Source organism: Vanessa cardui, chromosome 28 (assembly GCF_905220365.1).
Source record: "Vanessa cardui chromosome 28, ilVanCard2.1, whole genome shotgun sequence".
Lineage (NCBI taxonomy): Eukaryota > Metazoa > Arthropoda > Insecta > Lepidoptera > Nymphalidae > Vanessa > Vanessa cardui.
In genome coordinates, this window is record NC_061150.1 from 944,419 (window position 1) to 964,758 (window position 20,340).

Sequence of the window (20,340 nt, forward strand, 5' to 3'; positions counted from 1 at the left end):
CAATCGTTGTTGTTCTTTATAATTGGTTATAAATTATAATATGTATATTTTATGGATAATATATACGCATTTACATATATTATAAATAGTTATATTATGTATGAACATTGTATATATTTATTTATGTTTATATTTGTGTGTATTGTGCATTGTTTGTAAAAACGAGACGTGTGCTGAGATGACACAGTGTTTAGTAACTTATGCCTTAACCGATGATTGTGAGTTCAAACCCAGGCAAGCTTTCTACTTGGTGGTAGGGCTTTGTGCAAGCCCGTCTGGGTAGGTACCACCCACTCACCAGTTATTCTACCGCCAAACAACAGTACTAAGTACTGTTTTGTTCCGGTTTGAAGGGTGAGTGAGCCAGTGTAACTACAGGCACAAGGGACATGACATCTTAGTTCCCAAGGTTGGTGGCGCATTGACGATATAAGGAATAGTTAATATTTCTTAGTTCGTTAATATTTTATAGTTCTTACATCATACACATTACATGATGAGTGGGTGGTACCTACCCAGACGGGCTTGCATAAAGCCCTACCACCAAGTAACCCGTCGAATTACCAATAACCCTGTACAATATTAACAGACAAAACCACGATATATAACTAGTTATTATATAATCTATGTCTTATCTAGACATCTACAAGTATTCAAATGCGATAATATCTCATTTACAACATTGTATATTTCCCACGTGTAATTATAATTACGTACAGTACGACACAACTCAGATGTATCATCGGCAAAATTCGTAAAACCGATCACATCCGAGTTAAGTACGCTATTCCAAATTATCAATATTTATTTCTATGTGAATATGATCTTTACACAAACGTAATAACTTGTAATATCATATGACCTAATATATTCGTCAATTCTACGCGTTGATTTACACGCACTTGCTCACGGGTTGAACTGACGCGAGAATCTATAGCGACGAATAGCGTCGAATGGCGCGTTAGGGAGCTGTTTGTATGGGTTGTGTGAATCGACAGTAATCGGTTTAATAATTTATTGAGTTTGCCGATGCTACATCTAAGTTGTGTCGTGCTATACCGAAATATCAACTAATCTTAGATAAGATTGATAATGAGGGCTAGTAAAGCTTGGATCTTAGTAACCTGCTTTAAGTAACAGCCTGTAAATTACCTACTGCTGGGATAAGACCTCTTCTTCCATTAAGGAAAGCATTTGGAACATATCCCACCACGCTGTTCCAATGCGGGTTGGTAGAATGCACATGTGGCAGAATTTTGATGAAATTAGACACATGTCGGTTTCCTCACGATGTTTTCCTTCACCGCCGAGCACGAGATTAATTATTAACACAAATTAAGCACATATATATATATAGTGGTGCTTGTCTGGGTTTGAACTCGCAATCATCGGTTAAGATGCACGCGTTCTAACCAATGGGCCATCTCAGCTCTTTACTATGAACATACTATGTTACTTGGTAGTAGGGCTTTGTGCATGCCCGTCTGAGTAGGTACCACCCACTCATCAGTTATTCTACTGCCAAACAACAGTACTCAGTATTGTTGTGTTCCGGTTTGAAGGGTGAGTGAGCCAGTGTAACTGCAGGCACAAGGGACAACAACTTATTTCCCAAGGTTGATGGCACATTGACGATGTAAGGAATAGTTCACATTTCTTACAGCGTCATTGTCTATGGGGGATGTTGACCACTTACCATCAGGTAGCCCACTGCTCGTCTATCAACCTATAACATAAAAACTATGTTGTAAATATATTGTGATGTAACAGTGAGCATTCCTACTTTGTTAAAAAGGTGACTCCATTAAATTTCTAATGTTAGGTTAGGTTAGTTACGAGCATATATCAGCAGTGTCACGTTAAACCGTTTTGCTGCAACCGGCGACATCCCGAGCGCGTGACGACAGCAATCATAATCAATTGATGCGAATCTTATTATTCTATTTGTGATGTGCAATCAACGTGACAGGAGATGAAAATAACTTCAGCGCCATTTTAATATCGAATCGAATCAAAATCATAATTCAATGCAAGCATTATGCTTTTTGATTGTCAAATAATTTATTGACTGTCAAAATTTAGAAGGTCCGAAATTTTTTTGTTTTTTTTTTTTTAACGAACAAAGGAATACGTTATTCTTCCCGTATTTATCTTTACTTATTTTATTAGTAAATTAATTGTAAGATTTAATTTATTAATTGTTATTTTTTAAATTGTGATAATTTTATTGTCTTTGACGGGAAAATTTATTTTTTATCTCCTGTTACATACTTTAGTCTCTGGTGATAGGAGAGTTATATACCATTGAACATTTATAAAATACATACAAACATTCATAATAAGCATTATATATTTTGCTTTCAAAGTTATTTTGTTTATTTTTGAAATAAAAAAATCGAAACGCTCTCTAAAAATATATTTTTTTAATCTCACAGATAAATATATTATCTAGTTGTGTCAATTAAATACAATCAAAATTTTTTTAAAGAAAAAAAGTGTACGCGCATTATAATTTCTACTTTTTCAGCGTAATTAATATAGGTTTTAATTGCTTTGCAAATCATTAATTAAAATAAAAAATTAATAATCTAAGCTGACGGAGAGATATAAAACCTGTATAAGTTTCAGTTATGCATATATTATTTTTAATATTACAATATTACTACATGAATAAAAATGCCTTTATTTAATTTCACAGACAGACTCGATTTAATATATATTTTATAGACAATTCAATACTTAGTAAACATACATCATATAATTAATATCCCATAGGGATATTATTGTTTGTTGAATGATTTTTACAGAAGTACTTGCTTATACTTAAGATACTTGAAAATATACGCTGACCATCCATAAGAATATGGGGGTGATCTGACCATAGACTATGGCGCAGTAAGAATTAACCACATCTAACATCACCAATGCGCCACCAACCTTGGGAACTAAGATGTTATGTCCCTTGTGCCTGTAGTTACACTGGCTCACTTGCCTTTCAAACCGCAACACAACAGTACCCTGTATTACTGTTTAGCGGTAGAATATCTGATGAATAGTAATTTCCATTAAAAATAATTTTCAAACGCAATTTAATTTTTTTTTTCAAAATAATTGGTGGTAGGGTTTTGTGCGAGCCCGTTTGGGTAGGTACCACCTACTCATCAGATATTCTACGCCAAACAACAGTATTTATCTAGTATATATATAACATCTTCGTTCCCAAGGTTGGTGGCGCATTGACGATGTAAGGAATGGTTAATGTTTCTTACAGCGCCATTGTCTATGGTCGGTGTTCACCACTTACCATCAGGTGGCCCTTATGCTCATCCGCCAATCAGTAGCATAAAAAACTTTAACACAATGTATATTCGAAATTAATAGACGAAAAAGCTGATTTATTAATTACTTCCAGACGCTGGTGTGTTTCCTCATTCTGGAGCACGGCTACCGTTATTCTACACAGAATTATAACAGCGCCCATACCCCCGATTAAAGGTAAATAGTTTATTATATTTATTACTACCTAAAAATTACTCCACGCGGGTATAATATAGATCTATATAATGAGACAATATCACGTACATTACTCTGTTCCCAATGTAAGTAGCTAAAGCACTTGTGTTATGGAGAATCAGAAGTAATGACGTCACAAACACCCAGACCCAATACAACATAGAAAAATAATGAACTTTTTCTATAACTCCGAATACCACACACACTACTCGACCACAGAGGTCGTATATAAAACTATTAGATTTAAGAACAAAAGTATAAAATTCTTGTTGTATTTCCGAACTAAGAAAGATGAAATTCTCGGCTTTTCTGTATTATACATGTAAACCTTCCTTTTGAATCAGTCTGTCTATTAATGAAAAGCACATCAAAATCCGTTACGTAGTTTAAAAGATTTTTTTTTTAATCTTTATTTATAAGAGGGTTTTGTCAATAGTGACCATGTCACCCCCATCGTTCCAAACTACATCAACCTCGTCTGTCTAAATCTTAACTAATTTATATAAACGCCTAGCCTCTCTAGAGGTAGGTGTGGCCAGGATACTATTAAATATCCCCACATTATTTACACTGTAGTGTGGGTAATGCAAAAAAAAAAAAATTACTTTCGGCTTCGATACGCACGCACTCCACTAACATATGGTACCTACACGTCTTCTAAGCGGTTACATACTGAGCACAATGGATAGTTGACTTTTTTCAAAAGAAAACCAAAAATCGTAGTCTATGGGCTATGATAATATTCTCCCTACTTACATTAGTATCGGCAAACCTAGTTCAAAGATCTAACCGTTCATTGAAGCGACTTTGTTTCATACGCTACAGAGATTCCATATAAATTATAAATACTAAATAAATGTTGTTATTATGTTTGATATAATGGTTTGTTTCCAGCGCCGAAGGTTCCAAAAGCAAGACCAGCTAGTTCAGATCATTTACACCCTGAACCAAAAGTAGAATGTCAGGTTTTACACACGCCCGCCGAACCTACCCTAGATGTCATATTCGTCCATGGACTTTATGGTAAGAAAAATACACTATGATCCACACGATGTATGATCCCTTATCATCCTTATTATATTACACTCGCTTTGCTCAGATATTTGTTGGAATATTAATACAATGTAGATCGATTTTCAAATATACACTATGAGCCAAAAATTGATAGGTTTCGAATATATAACATAAAATAGTAATTTTAGTATTTCCAATTATGATCTGTGTGATAAGGTAATTATTTAAAGAAAACGACAATCAAACAGATTTTTTATTTAATATTTAAAAATTGGTTAATTAAAAGTACCTAAGAATAATTTTATAACGCCAAGTTACCATATTCGCAATCTCTATAAATCCGCAGACATTTTTAACTTTGTTGAAAAATCTTTGATATATAAGGTATATTATTTAAAACTAGATTACTTAGACGATATAAAAATGAGTGCCTTAAAGGCAGGATATATAAATAATCGTAATTATCCGTCATAACTTTTATCACAAATGATAGAAAAGAGTATTTACTATTGAGTTTCTTACCAGTTCTATCTGCATTCCGAACCGGTAGTAGCTTCACGTTTAATATAGTTCTGTAAAATTATTATTTAAAAGTGCTTTACGTAAAAGCCTGCTTGGATAAAGTATACTTTTTGTAGCTATAGGATCTACAACAATAACAACAACAGCCTGTAAATTTCCCACTGCTGGGCTAAGCCTCTCCCTTTGAGGAGAAGGCTTGCAACATATTCCAACACGCTGTCCCAATGCGATTTGGTGGAATACACATGTGTCAGAATTTCAATGAAATTAGACACATACAGGTTTCCTCACGATGTTTTCCTTCGCCGAGATGAGTTATAAAAACAAATTATGCGCATTAATATTCAGTGGTGCTTGTCTGTTTGAACCTGAAATCAGCGATTAAAATGCACGCGTTCTAACCACTGGGCCATCTCGGCTCTATATATTTAGAACCCATTGTCACGTTACCAAATTCAATTTTCCTTTCGAATGTCTATTTAGAATAACTTCCAATTATCTACATGAGTAATTATTATATTATATACAAATGGCGCTAGCGTTCAAGTCGGAACACATTGTTCGTTTAAGATCCAATTGTTCTTATACTATGTATATTGTATTAAGAATATTAAGGTCAGATTCTTTATTATCTATTTGTCAGTTAGATATTCCACAGATAACAAAATATTTTTTGATCGGTCAATAACACCACTGACTAAGGAATAAATCTATCTGCCTCTTCGACGGTCAGATAAACCTCTATTCAACAGAATTCAGCCTTTATTTTATTAGATAAGTGCGATCACACATACAAACATACATGGATATTAATTTATCATTAGCAGTGTATGCATTAACACACTATAAATGTATCAGCATTGCAAAAAGACATCTAAAATAAAAGCCTTAAGGTTCAGTTTAGAACAAGCGAGGTTTTCTCATACAACAATAGAAGGATGTTGATGAAATCATTGAATGCCGTAATTGGAATCAAAATGGACATATTAACTGTAATTACGCGAGAGATTCCGTAGAAGCAAATACAGGACAAAATAGTCGACTTTGTTATGACATTCTTGGTGGTAGGTACCTACCAACTCACCACATACAAACGGCAAGCAGTATAACTTAGAAATAAACTTAGTAAAACTCAGAATAGTTGAGTTCCGGTTTAAAGGATGAGTCAGCGATTATAACTAAACAACAACAACAGCCTGTAAATTCTTACTGCTGGGCTAAAGGCCTCCTCTCCCTTAGAGGAGAAGGTTTGGAACATAATCCACCATGCTGTTCCAATGCGGGTTGGTGGAATTCACATGTGGCAGAATTTCTATGAAATTTGTCACATGCAGGTTTCCTCACGATGTTTTCCTTCACCGCCGAGTACGAGATGAATTATAAAGACAAATTAAGCACATGAATCAGCGGTGCTTGCCTGGGTTTGAACCCGCAATCATCGGTTAAGTTGCACGCGTTCTAACCACTGGGCCATCTCGACAAATTATAACTAAAACAAGATACGTATATATACAAAATCAAAATATACTTTATTCAAGTAGGCTTTTACAAGCACTTTTGAATCGTCATTTAACAATTAAGTGAAGCTACCACCGGTTCGGAAAGTAGATTCTACCGAGAAGAAACGCTGAGAATATTGTACTCTTTTTCAACATATAAAAATACAGTCATGTTAGTTAATAACAATTATTATATGTATGTGTACATTGGTGTTGTATGGAATGGTTCACGTTTTTACGTCTACATTTTTTCTGGTAAGTCATGGATAATATCAGAAATGCAAACACATACATTAAGAATAAAGACAGATCTTTCATTTAAAAAATCTAGGCAACTATGGATCATTATTCGAGACCCAATTATTATAGAGCATTTATGCGGTAAGTTACATTGGACATTATGTGAGACCTAATAAATTGACATTTATCTTATGACATCGCGTTTATAAAGACAGCTTTAATACTGACCATTTACCTTCAGATGGTCCATTTGCTCCATAAAAACTGTAAATATATTCATAATAAGTTCTGTGCCATCAGATAAACATACGACTGATATAACACCATTACGGTTTCCGTATATTTGGAGTATTACTTGTGTAACAAGATATTGCTTCTTAGGAAGTATCCCAAGTTCGGATTCCATTTGCGAATTTATCGGACGTACGACAATGATGCCATATCTTTTTGCGTACTTAGATGTTATATATAATAATAAGATATAAATAATAAGATACCGGGAAATATAATCAATTTACTTACTTTTTGGAAAGAAACGCCTGGAGTTAGGCTCGGCATATAACTGTAAATGACAGCATTTTAAATCTGTTTATATGAAAAGAGCAACTATGTGAGTTTCTTGTCGTTTCTTCTCGCTAGAAGCTGCTTTTCCAAACGGTGGTAGTATTTAATCGTTGACGATTCAAAAACGCTTCATTGTAAAGTTTACTTGAATAAAATTGATTTGATTTGATTTAATTTGATATTATTTCATAGACTATAGGCCAATCTACCGAAGAGATTTTGATGCTTTTTTTATGAAGCGTCCTTTAAAATTCCAAGATACTACACAGGATACTTTTTATAAACACCTAACGACCAGCCTTTAAAACCACTACCATCAATAAATATACTAATCATAATAATAACAAACTTTTATTTCGCGACTATCCAATATAGTAACAAAATGTTTTCTTAAAAATCTTATATTTTGTAATAGTACTACACTATTACAAAATTTAACAACAAAGCAATGACATCTTTTATTAACATCTTTCATCAATCATCAAAATTTAACATTATTCTTTTTTTTAATTAATCAAGAACTGTTTGTTAGTAGTATACAAAATAAACTATTAATTAATTTAATCATAATTTAAGGTTAGTTTTCAACGGCTGGTAATGAAACAGACTACTAGAAACACAACACGTGTAATATTACACTCGGACGTAATCGAGAAGCCTTAAGTGTGCCAGAAATAACTCAATGTCACTCAGCCAATGTCACGGCTGAACGCGTTGAGTCCTAAGTCAATTAAAGGGTTGCAATATGTCACGTTGACAATGTGTCAAATGATTGTCACGTTGGTACATAATTTTACTCCTTTTCCTTTGTCCTAAACATCTTCGTCCCATTCCTACCTCGCCATATAAATGTTGAATGTTTGTTGACGTTAGTGCTTACTCCATTTTGTTCATTCTTACGTAAATATATCAAATTTAATAAAATTAAGTTGTGAAGTCCAATTTAGTTTCATATTTTATTTCATATGTAGTTTAGAATACTAACAACTATTTTTGATTATCCTATTATTAACTCTAAACTATAAATGTTTGTGTTGTTCTAGGTTAAGGATTAACTAGGAAATTAATACTACTATTCTTGGCTTTAAAATTTAATTGAGTTTATTATCTCAACCGTACCGATCAATCTCTTTCGTGTCTTCTCCATCCTACGTGACATTGGCGAAATAATCTCTACCCTGTCGGCACAACTAAAAGCCATTAAACCAAGAATTGAATTGAATTGAATATTTTTACGTATGATTTTAGGTCCTTAGTTTTCTTATGGGAGGAATTTTTTTTTTGTAAAATAGCACGACACAACTTAGATGTAGTATCGGCAAATTCAATAAAACCGATTACTTCCGATTTACACAACTAATAGAAACAGTTCCGTATCATGCCATTCGAAGCTATTCGTCGCTATAGATTTTCGTGAAATTGACGAATATATTAGGTCATACGATGTTACAAGTTATTACGTTTGTGTATAGATCATATTCACATAAGAAATAAATATTGATATTTGGGATAGCGTACTTAATTCCATTCATTACATTCCTCACAATGTTTTCCTTTAACGAGTTCGATATGAATTATAAACACAAATTAAGCCCATAAAAATTCAATTGTGCTTGCCTGGGTTTGAACCCGCAATCAACGGTTAAGATGCACGCGTTCTAACCACTGGGCCATCTCGGCTCTCGATGGTGACTTCAACGTAGTATCTCAGAGTATCAACACGTTTTTCGAAGTGTGCGGTATGTAATTATAGCGCACACGACATTATATTTAGATCAATCATTCAAAGACAATGTAATGTACGTAAAGTTATATATAAATAAATATGAATTAAAAATAGTAACTGCATCAATCATTACCACGTGGAATATATTATAACTAGTGACCTGCCCCGACTTCACATGTGTAATGCTAAATATACTACAGAATATCTGACTGACTTTTTTGAAGACATTTATATTGTGTACAATACTGTTCTTTCGATTTATGTCATAGGCTGTGCAATCACAAAATTGGTGTTTATTTCGAAAAATTTACATGTTTTCAACCGACTTCAAAAAGGAGGTTATCAATTCGTCTGTATTTTTTTTTATGTTTACTATACATAACTTTACATTACTTTACATAACTTTTAACTGTGTGGACCGATTTTGATAATGTTTGACACCGGCTCCAAATATAACATAACTATAACTACGTTATATAATCGTAAATCGACTTTCAAGTAATCTAATATTATTCATTTCATTTTACTTACTCTAAAAAATATGTTGAATACGCAATATATTTATTACTTTTTAGTGCATATTAGGTGTGTTTTAAAATACATATTTTTTGTTTGAAGTCGGTTTTTCTTTTTGTTAAAATTTTTATGTACAAACAATTTAATTTATATATTTATATGTATTTTTTACGAGAATCTTGAAATTGATTTTGCTACAGAAATATGATTATTTATGAATAATCTATGAGCTTAAGTATAATATATATGTATATGGTTACGTCCAAAACCTAGTCTAGATAAAAAAATCCCTTATTTACCTACGTTACATAATTTTCGAAATGTCTTACAGGATCTTTGGGTAACACCTGGAGGCAGGGCGAATGGATGTCCAAGTACGAAAAGCTACCGACGAAAATGCCTTTAAGAAGACCGCACTCCAGACCCACGTGCAAATGTCCCGCGGAACCCACAAACTGTCCCGAAAACACACTAAACACAAACAATGCAACAAATCAACAAACAGAAAACAAAATGGCGTCTGAAAAGATGGACACGGCATACAAGAAGAGCAATCAAGTTTTGACACAGGATAATTACTTCGCAGCGGACACGTTCTACAATAATAAGCTATTGGAACAGGTCAATATTGGTAATTACGAAACCCAGGCGCAGTTCGTTAAGGATATGTTCGAGAGTGACGCAAGGGAAATGAAGGGCGGCTGCAAGTGCATTGGCGACGAGTGCCAGGGATGTGGGTGTGTGTGCGACCAGTGCTACTCCCCCTGTTGGCCCAGGGACTGGATCAGAGTGGACCATCCCGGCGCTAGAGTGATATCAATCAATTACACCAGCGACCCGTATTTATGGAGACCGCTTTGGATCAGGGAAATTAAAAGGTGAGAATCAATTTACAATATACTTGATGGTAGCCCTTATTACAAGCTCGTTTTGATATATGGAACTGTTATTCACTGTTCATTTATGACGTAATATGATTTTCGCTAGCTTTCGACTCGCTTTCATATAATAAGAAAAAATATTTTTTACTTGGTGGTAGGACTTTGTGCAAGCCCGCCTGGGTAGGTTACATCCACTCACCAGATATTCAATCGCTAAACTGTTTTTTAGCGATTGAATATCCGGAACACAACAATACTGAGTACTGTTGTACTCAGCATTGTTGTGTTCGGGTTGAAAGGGTGAGTTAGCCAGTGTAACTACAGGCACAAGGGACATAGCATCTTAGTTCCCACGGTTGGTGGCGCATTGACGATTTAAGGTATAGTTAATATTTGGCCCATATGCTCGTCCGCCAACCTATTCCACAAAAAAAAACTCCAGGAAAGAACATAAGCTACCATATTTTTTCCTGACACCCGAAAACGCGAGTAAGGCTGCGTTCGACTACTAGTTTTTAATGAATTGTTTATAATAGTAACATCCAATCTTTAAATTATATTTAAGACTGAGACTCCACGACCGAGCTGATCAGATGATCTCACAGCTGCTAGACCTCGGGGTGGGAGAGCGTCCGATTGTCTGGGTCGGTCACTCAAAGGGCGGTTTATTCATCAAACAAATCTACTGTGAAGGTGAGTTGGAAACAAGATCAGGATTGATCAACTAAAATAACAGTCTCGAATTACCCACTAAGCCGTGATGGGTTAAAACGCGTGCATCTTAACCGATGATCACGGGTTTAAACCCAAATACCACTGAATACTCATGTGCTTAATTTGTGTTTATAATTAATCTCGTATTCGGCGATGAAAACATCGTGAGGAAATCTGAATACGTCTAAATTCCTCGAAATTCTGCCACATGTGTATTCCACCACATGTTTTGGCATTGTAACAGCGTGGTGGAATATGTTCCAAACCTTATCAAATGAAGAGGACACCTTAGCCTAGCAATGGGAAATTTACAGATTGTTTCCTTTTCTTTTGATTGGAGATTTTCCACCACGCTAATCCAATGTATATATACTCATGGGTTTCTCAGGATGTATTCCAACACAGATCGATCAATGTACAAGATTTAGCTATTTAGCCTTACTGTTAATAAAATATTGTTTAGAATTATTTGAGATTGTCGGAAAGTAGAATCTACAGAAAACAACCAATAAGGAACTCAGAAGTTTCTCTTTAACCATTTTAATTACAGAGTTTGTTATTAAAGTAGCGTTAAGTATGCATTATTAGTAATTCGACGACAAAAAAAATATTGAAATAAAAACGTAAAAACCGATAATCATTGTTTAAATACTGACAAATATCCAGTGTTTAATCGTTTTTATAAATCAGAAGAAAGAAATAGATTGTAATTGAAACTTTTTTAAATAAATTTTTGAAGTTGCATGTTTCGCATATTTTGAAAAAATCTAAAAATCGTGATAACTCAAAAATGGTTCACTTTTGCATTATGCATATGGGGTTGGGGGATAAAATTATTGCAAATAGTCACCCCTATCACCTCTATCCTCTCCACCTCTCTCCTCTATGAATGCTTTTGTCCATGTGAGGTGCCCTGGTTAGTACCAGTATATCCGTCATAGTTGACAGATACTTATCTATGATAATAATTAGGAGGAAAAAAATAAGTGTTTGAAATTAACAGAACCTTTTTTTCATTCCAGCTTACGACGCGCACTTAAAACTTAAAAACGCCGATCGAAAAATACCGAAATCTGTTAAGAACGAACAAAATACAGCGGAATGCAAGAATGACAATCGAATCAATCACTGCATCGACGCTGACAATACAGATGGACTACAAGACTGTGATAACATTAGTGATAACGCTGATGATATAGATGATAATGCTTTAAATAGTGATATAATAAATAATAATGATGTAATTAATATTAATAAAGATAATTGTGATTTAAATGACAGTCAAGATAATGAAACTACAGAAAATGACAGTAAGTATGCCTATTGGAGATAGGATTTTAAGTAATTCGCTAATAACTCAGCTATATTGTGCACTAAGAGTTTACGATTAATATATCTTTATTTATAATACAACACTATTACACTTAATACTTATCATAATTTTAATTTGTCTTCGAAAATTTTGGTAACAGTTTCGTCGACGTTCAAATCGCCATTTTATTCGCAAATCCACAGAGAATGTCAGACTAATGATATCGGGTCAGATTGCCGTCAAATGGTGTTAATTTGGCTCTTTACAATCAAAGAATAAATAAAGATTAACAAATGCACAGTATATGTGCACTGCAAACAATCTTTGATTTATCTTTATTTACTTATATCCATTTTAAATTATACTTCCAAATCCAGGCCCAAGATTCCGAGGTTCTGTATTTGATCCCAAGATTGTGCTTATAGATATATTATACATTATTATATATTTGTCTAAAAAAATATCAGTAACCTATTATATATTAATTGGTCCTGCTCATAAACTCTTTGAACGATCGTCGATTAGATAGATTGTAGTCACATCTGAGTATGAAGTCCGTGAGGTCTTTTAAGAGACTTAAACCAACGGTAGTATGTTAATTTTCAGAAGACCAGTTGATGAGGAAGGCCAGCCTCTGGACCAATAGTGCTGGTTTCATGTTCTACTCCGTACCTCACCGAGGATCGCCGCTGGCTGACATCAAAACCCCCATCACGGCCAGGAGCATTGAGCTCATGGAAATTTGTAAAGGTAATTTGTTTACTTGAAGCATTCGTTTCAGCTTTTTGTCTTTACAGTGTTAACTCTATTTTTAAATTGCATAAAATTGTGCTCTGAGAATTTTTATGTATTCGTGAAGTGTAATAATATGAAAAACAGAAACGTTCTGCCAAATATACATGGTTGTAGTGCTTTGGTCTGGGTTGGTCCCACCAATTCATCAGACATTTAAAACAGTACTCAGTATTGTTGTGTTCCGGTTTGAAGGGTGAGTGAGCCAGGGTAACACCAAGGACGTAACAACTTAGTTCCCAAGGTGACGCATAACATTAACCTTTCTTTCTTACATTTTCTATGGCCGGTGGTACTTTCCATCAGGTGGTAAAAAAACCATCTTCGGAACGGAGGAAGTTGGAGGAAGTTTTGTTTAAAGCATGCAAGCAATACCCTATATTATTTAAGTAATTACTAATATTCCTATTTACCCCTCCTTTTAAGCTTATCACTTAGTGACTTAGCTTGTGTCAGGAGTAGAGACGACAATAGTCCTAGACCATGTTCGATCCTGCGACTTTTAAATACCTAGGCTTATAAAAGAAGTACAGGCTAGGCATACAAAATAATTTAGAATGAAAAAAAGAATTAATCATAACATAAGAGGCTGTTAATTATTTTATCAATAAACTCAATTAATAATTTTTTCAGATTGTAACTTAGTCCTTAGTCTGCAAGAGCGCTGGTTGCAAGCTGCGTCGTCCACACAACCGGCCGTCCGCAGCCTCGTCGAGACGTGTCGCACTCTCATGTCTGTCCTCTACTTAAGAATAGTCAGTGTTGACTCGGCAGGTACGTTCTCCCTTTAACCTGATACTCGCTTTAAGGTAAAGATGTATACACAGTACGACACAAGTTAGATGTAGCATCGGCAAAATTCGTAAAACCGATCACATCCGAATTAAGTACGCTATCCCAAATTATCAATATTTATTTCTTATGTGAATATGATCTTCACACAAACGTAATAACTTGTAATATCATACGACCCAATATATTCGTCAATTTGACACGTCGATTTATATGCACTCGCTGTCTCGGGTCGAACTGACGCGGGAATCTATAGCGACGAATAGCGTCGAGCGGCGCGATAGGAAGCTTTTTCTATTGGTTGGGTGAATCGGCAGTAATCGTTTTTATTGAATTTACCGATGCTACATCTAACTTGTATCGTACTATAACTAACTATGTTATATATTAAACTGAAATTTTGCACATGCTTTGAGTTCTGCTGAAAATACGTGACTAGCTAAGAAACGTCATTACAAATCCAATATGGCGGTCTCGCCAAGATGGAGGACGGGTTATTTGAAATCCACCCCTAAAATACGAATAAAATAGTAACGTGTCACTAGTAAATAATAAATATATTAATATGAGACAACATCACATACTTTACTCTGATCCCAATGTAAGTAGCTAAAGCACGTATTATGCAATATCAGAAGAAGCAACCACAAACACCCAGATCCAAGACAACATAGAAAACTATTGTTAACCTACATCGTATCTATGAAAACCGGTGTACATACCTTTCGACCACAGAGGTCGTTAACAGTGCTGTTTCTAACTCTATTTCTTGTTTCAGATCCTGGTATAGGAGCTCTATACGGCGTCTCTGTCGATCACAGAGAGATCTGCAAACCATCAAGTCGAGAATGCCTACTCTATAAAGAATTAATGACCTTGATCGAAGCAGCTCTCAGCGAACACAGACAAAACGACAGAAGCGACTCGAATGAAATTTATTGCCAGTGATAAAAATTATTGTTACAATAAAAATCAAAATTAATATTTTGTTATACAATATGATTTTTTTATTTTTACGCAATTATGACAATTTTAATTTATGGCAACGAATTCTAGTAAGGAAGTTTTAATTATCTTGACGAAACATTTGTGAGATGAATTGAGTAGGTATTCACAGATATAAAAATATATGCAATTATATATATATTTTTTATTACCTTGATATTAAATATCTGTTTAATATTTAATAGGCATATTCCATTTTGTTTTATCTGTCAATTTAGCGCGAAATTTTGACAAATTCATTGAATGAAACGCCATTTTGATACGTGTATCGTATAAATTGTATAATTATTATATTCAATGACGTATATATGTATTATAAAATTTCATGTTTGTTTTCTACTGTGAGTTTCGAGTTTCTTAAAGAATATTTGTACAGGCTATCATCAAATAATACATACCATTGGTGCCTTAGGGAAACCAGTTTAATTTATAAGTATTTTATCTCTAGACAGCAATTGTCATTTTTAAGTTCCGGTTTGAAAGATGAGACAGTTAGTGGACAGTGGACACAGGGGACATAACATCTTAGTTCCCAAGGCTGTGGCGTATTATGTAAGGACTAGTTAACATTTCTTAGTGTGCCAGTCTATTGGCGATGGAGGTCGAGTACGAGATGGCCTCTTTTCAGTCGGCTTACAAATTTAAAGAAAAGGGTTATTTTAATTATTTTTTTAATTTGATCACTGACGTATGGATAAATGAAGTAAAAATTGACAGAGGTTCGAAACTAATGAAAGGTTATAAATAAGAAAATTTATTACGAAATATATTTTTATTACCTAATTTTAAAACATAGATTAGTTGAATATTTAGAAAGAATGTCGTTATACAAAAGAACTAAAAATGGCGAACTATTGGCCACGTTTTTCGACCAGCTTTGACAATCTATCTAGACTTATAAATAACTAAAGCTTTCAAAATATTTCATCCAGAAAATTCTAATCATCCGATTCTGTTTCCAAATTCAAAATACATTAGTAACCTTTTTTAAAATATTGCACTACGGTTTTATTCCTTGGTCCACATTTTAAAACTAAAAGTATATTATAAATATATAATTAATATTGAAATATTTGTATATTTTGTATGTGTAACTTTACTAAAATAAGGTAATGTATTATATTTTTTAACCTTGTATACATATTACATAATTAAAATGAATAGAATGTTACCATTTTGCAATTAATACAAAATAAGATTGTTAATAAAAAAAAATGCATTTTGAAATTTAATTTCCATTTTCAAAAATATTTTTAAATAGAATTATTACAAATTGCGTTTTTTATGATTAATTTAATAATGTTTGTATATAATGGCATCGAATAATAATTATTTAGTGGTAAGTGTTATATTATATTATTATTTGAATAAAGTATTGTTAGTTACGAGAAAATTTTTTTCCCTGTTTTTTCCTTATTTCCTAAACATGGTCTTACCGTTGTCTGTCCCAATCAAAATAAACTTTATTCAAGTGGGCTTTTACAAGCACTTTTGAAACGACATTTTACAATTAAATGAAGCTACCACTTCTGCTTAGATCTTTAAAATTACGCAACGGATTTTGCTGCGGTTTTTTTTAATAGATTGATGAGGACGTTTTTGTATGTAATACATGGACAATATAGTAAAGAAACGAGAAAAATCTTGTAGTATATTTAGTATCAGCGTTGCACACTTGTGAAGCTGCGGCGGGTCGCTAGTTTAAAATAAATGTCATTGGACACTCATTAACTGATAATTAGTTATAATCCAAAGACACAATACAAAATTCATCAAGAATGCACCTGACAGTTTGTCATCACCGTGACAAACCAACATCGATGCCCTCTTTTCCTATTTCTAAAAGGTGACGTCACTTCCCTGACCACGTCACAGTTATCGTTCTACAATAACAGATCTTTTTATACTTTCCGGGTAGGCATATGATTCCATTCCACCTGATGGCAAGTAGAAGTGGAGTCCAAACGCGAAGACGATCAATACAGTCAGTAACCATGAGCTGTATTAGTCGCCCCGCCATGCTGGTCCCCATGCCTCTTCACGCTTCGTTTGAAGGCACTCAGGTTATAAGAACACGTGTGCTGGTAGACTTCCATTCTTTGGCGGTGAGACAAAAGAGTTGTGCGCATCTTGTTGCGTGATGGGATCGATAAATTCATTAATGTAAAATCACGTTTTTAATAAATCGAGCCAGCAGTGAGATTCTGTATCATATCTGCGCATCACATTCTTGAAATTTTGACAGTTGACATACGATGTGACGCCATTTTGTTTTATTCTTTGTAGAGGTGTGAAATAAAAAACAAAATATATCTTTTTAAAAACGTTTTAATTTCGGTAAAATAATAAAGATTCATTGAAAACGTTTATTGTTTATTAATAAAAAAAATATTATATGGACTTTGTCTTAGGATATAAATAAAAAAAATACACACACAAAAACACTTAACTATAATTACTTAATCACACATTAAAATGAAAATACTAAAACGGCAACACTAAAAAATAACAAACGATTTTTAATCATTACAAATAAAAAACAAATATTTTAGGCTTTATGCCGAAATCGTGATTAATTCCTACACTTTCTAGATTTTTAAAGCGTTTAAATATTATTCCTATATTCATATATTCGCTAACTTCTTATAATGGCCAAAAGTTCGAAGCGCCGAGGGAGCCCAAAAAACTTACACCATTTCAGTTCTAAGCATCAAAAAGCCTCTACTAACTCTTCTATATAAAACTTCAATGCGTCCTCGAAAACCTAACCCATCCACGGTTGGGTTAGGATTTGTATTGATTTTAAATTTCGAACAACTCCAACTCATTCCCGATACACGTGAGATCAAATGACGCAAGATTATCGGCCATTTTGTTTTCTTTCGGAAATCGTATAAAAATATTTTTCTGAGTTTATTTCGATGTAATTATCACGATAGAGCGTTGTACACTATGCGGAAATTCCACAAAAACAAACTCACTATACAAACTGAAACTTAAGTGTTTTTACTGTATTGGATCGGATATTTAGTAAAAAAAAATATAAACTTTGGTTGTCGACTTACAAAATACTGTTTCTCTTACATTATAATCGATAAACATTAAAGTTGTGCATTTTCTAGTTTTGTACAATATATTAAATAACACCACGCTAGTATTAGCTGCGATAAGCCACGCCCAACGTGTGACGTCACGAATCACATCACATTTTATGAAACAAACACGATTTGACCTTGAATTGACGCGACATGATTGGTCGATTGGATAATCTATGACGTCAAAATGGATTCGCGAAGAGATGCCTTGTTATTGTATATCCTTACTCCATCTTCGATTGGAACATGTTATACAAATTAACATAAATGAAATAGCAATTGATACTATTGCTTTCTCATTTCAACGATGACGATGTGTGACGTAATCAGGAGACTTGAGCGGGCGAAATAGCACGTCTTGCTATCCCTCTCGTTCAATACATAACAATGATTTTTATTCGGTAACACATATATTATCTGTCGCCTAAATTGATGAAGCCCGAAGGCAAGTAGCACAGTGCAGACGAATGAATAAAAAATACACAATCACGCGGGACTTAGTTAAATATAGTTCTTTATTTAAATATAGTAGGAATTTTAGGGGGTATTATTGCCCCCTTCTAATAACTTAGCAGTTGATAATCAAACATGAACCTTACTGATTTTCATTTCCAAAGAACACCCTCGATAAGTATCGACGGATTTGTTGCCAATCTCTTGGCATTCTTCAACCGTTGTTGCCAGTCTTCTGGCAACTAGTTGGGTTTAATCATACGTGTCACATTTCACTGGACACGCCTTTCATTTCGAATTAATCCTATTATATATTGCTAATTTTCTTTGCAAAAGTGAACTTTTAGCTAAACTAGCTTTGGTGCACGTTTTAGTGTCAAAAGCATCACGTTTTGCATCAGCATCAAAATCACTAACGTTAAATCTAGATTTAGTGTCTAGCGAATCTATATCTAGATGACTAAGCTTACTATCATTATTATTTTTGGTATTATTATCAACTTTCGATAAGACTATATCGTGGTCTGTGTGATCTCCACCGCCTTTAAAATCAATAGGTTTCCGTAGTTTTTGATTACATATTGGATTTCTTAAATCATCAGATATTCTGTAAACATTCATTTTCCTTTCTAGAAATTTCGATCGACAATTATTGTCATTATCATTGTTATTAGCAAATGTTTCTAGTGCATTATTAACGACAATAGATTCTTTGAAACTCATTCTATTTCCTGAGACGCATTTATATCTACGAAATATATTATCATCACTTTTATTGGTATCTTTCGAAACGCTTGCTTCTCTTAAGCTGTTATTGATATTATTCTTAGATATCCCATACGAAATATTGTAGATATTTGTATTACTTTCATCAGAATTGCAATTTTCTTTATTATTATTATAAACTTTAGAGTTATCCAGTTTGATTAATGATTTCAATGTGTGTTTATTTGGTTCATTAATCTTGTTTAAATGAGTATCCATCTTATCTCCAATCTGTGTATCTGTATTAATATCTAATTTGCGTATTCTTGTATTCAAATAATCAAAATCTACTTGTAAACTAGAATCAATATGAGATTTATATACTGATTTGTATTTATTATTTAATATATCAGAACTTGTTTCATCACCTTCACTATCAGCAAACTCTAAAACTGTGTTATTGTTTTCTTTCAAAACATTTTCATGAAATACACTTGCATTATTAACTCCTAATTTTACTTCCCGTTGATTTATAATGTTACTTACTGCTTTTAGGTTATTATCGCCATCTCTTTCACCCGGACCAACATCTATATCTACATCTCTGTTCAACACTACATCACCTACGCTTACAAATCTATCTTTATCATCGTTACGACTAAATCCCGCTTCGAATTTATCATCATTTATATCATTATTATCACTAAATATACTATCAAGAGTCTGCACAGTGTTACAGCCCTGAGTGCCACCCGCCTAGGCGAACAGTAAGGCGGGGTCCGCTCCAAGAATTTCGCAATGGAATTGATCCTGCTCGATCGGCTTTTTAATCCACCTACCTAGCTGGGCTTGCTCGAACGCATCCGTTAGGCATCTCTTAGCTACCTGCGTGGAAAAATAAAGAAAATAACATTAAAATTATCACAAAACCAATATTGTCTTTAAAACTTATGTTTGATCTAATTATGATAATATATTTTTATCAATCTCGTGCTCT

The 20,340-nt window shown here is 33.7% G+C and overlaps 2 protein-coding genes across 2 annotated transcripts in view; one reads left to right on the plus strand and one right to left on the minus strand.

The window, feature by feature from the left end:
* LOC124541430 overlaps positions 1 to 15,169 on the plus strand; it is a 42,341-nt gene extending 27,172 nt beyond the window's left edge. The window contains exons 3-10 of the mRNA XM_047119298.1: positions 3,413 to 3,495; positions 4,408 to 4,536; positions 9,926 to 10,472; positions 11,041 to 11,168; positions 12,212 to 12,499; positions 13,108 to 13,251; positions 13,927 to 14,067; positions 14,864 to 15,169. Coding sequence (XP_046975254.1) covers positions 3,413 to 3,495; positions 4,408 to 4,536; positions 9,926 to 10,472; positions 11,041 to 11,168; positions 12,212 to 12,499; positions 13,108 to 13,251; positions 13,927 to 14,067; positions 14,864 to 15,033 — 1,630 coding nt within the window. The 3' untranslated portion in view covers positions 15,034 to 15,169. The remainder of the gene's footprint in view (positions 1 to 3,412; positions 3,496 to 4,407; positions 4,537 to 9,925; positions 10,473 to 11,040; positions 11,169 to 12,211; positions 12,500 to 13,107; positions 13,252 to 13,926; positions 14,068 to 14,863) is intronic.
* Positions 15,170 to 17,479: 2,310 nt separating this feature from the next.
* LOC124541463 (double-stranded RNA-specific editase Adar) overlaps positions 17,480 to 20,340 on the minus strand; it is a 56,664-nt gene continuing 53,803 nt past the window's right edge. Inside the window, exon 20 of the mRNA XM_047119373.1 lies at positions 17,480 to 20,228. Within this exon, the coding sequence (XP_046975329.1) occupies positions 20,100 to 20,228 (129 nt within the window). The 3' untranslated portion in view covers positions 17,480 to 20,099. The remainder of the gene's footprint in view (positions 20,229 to 20,340) is intronic.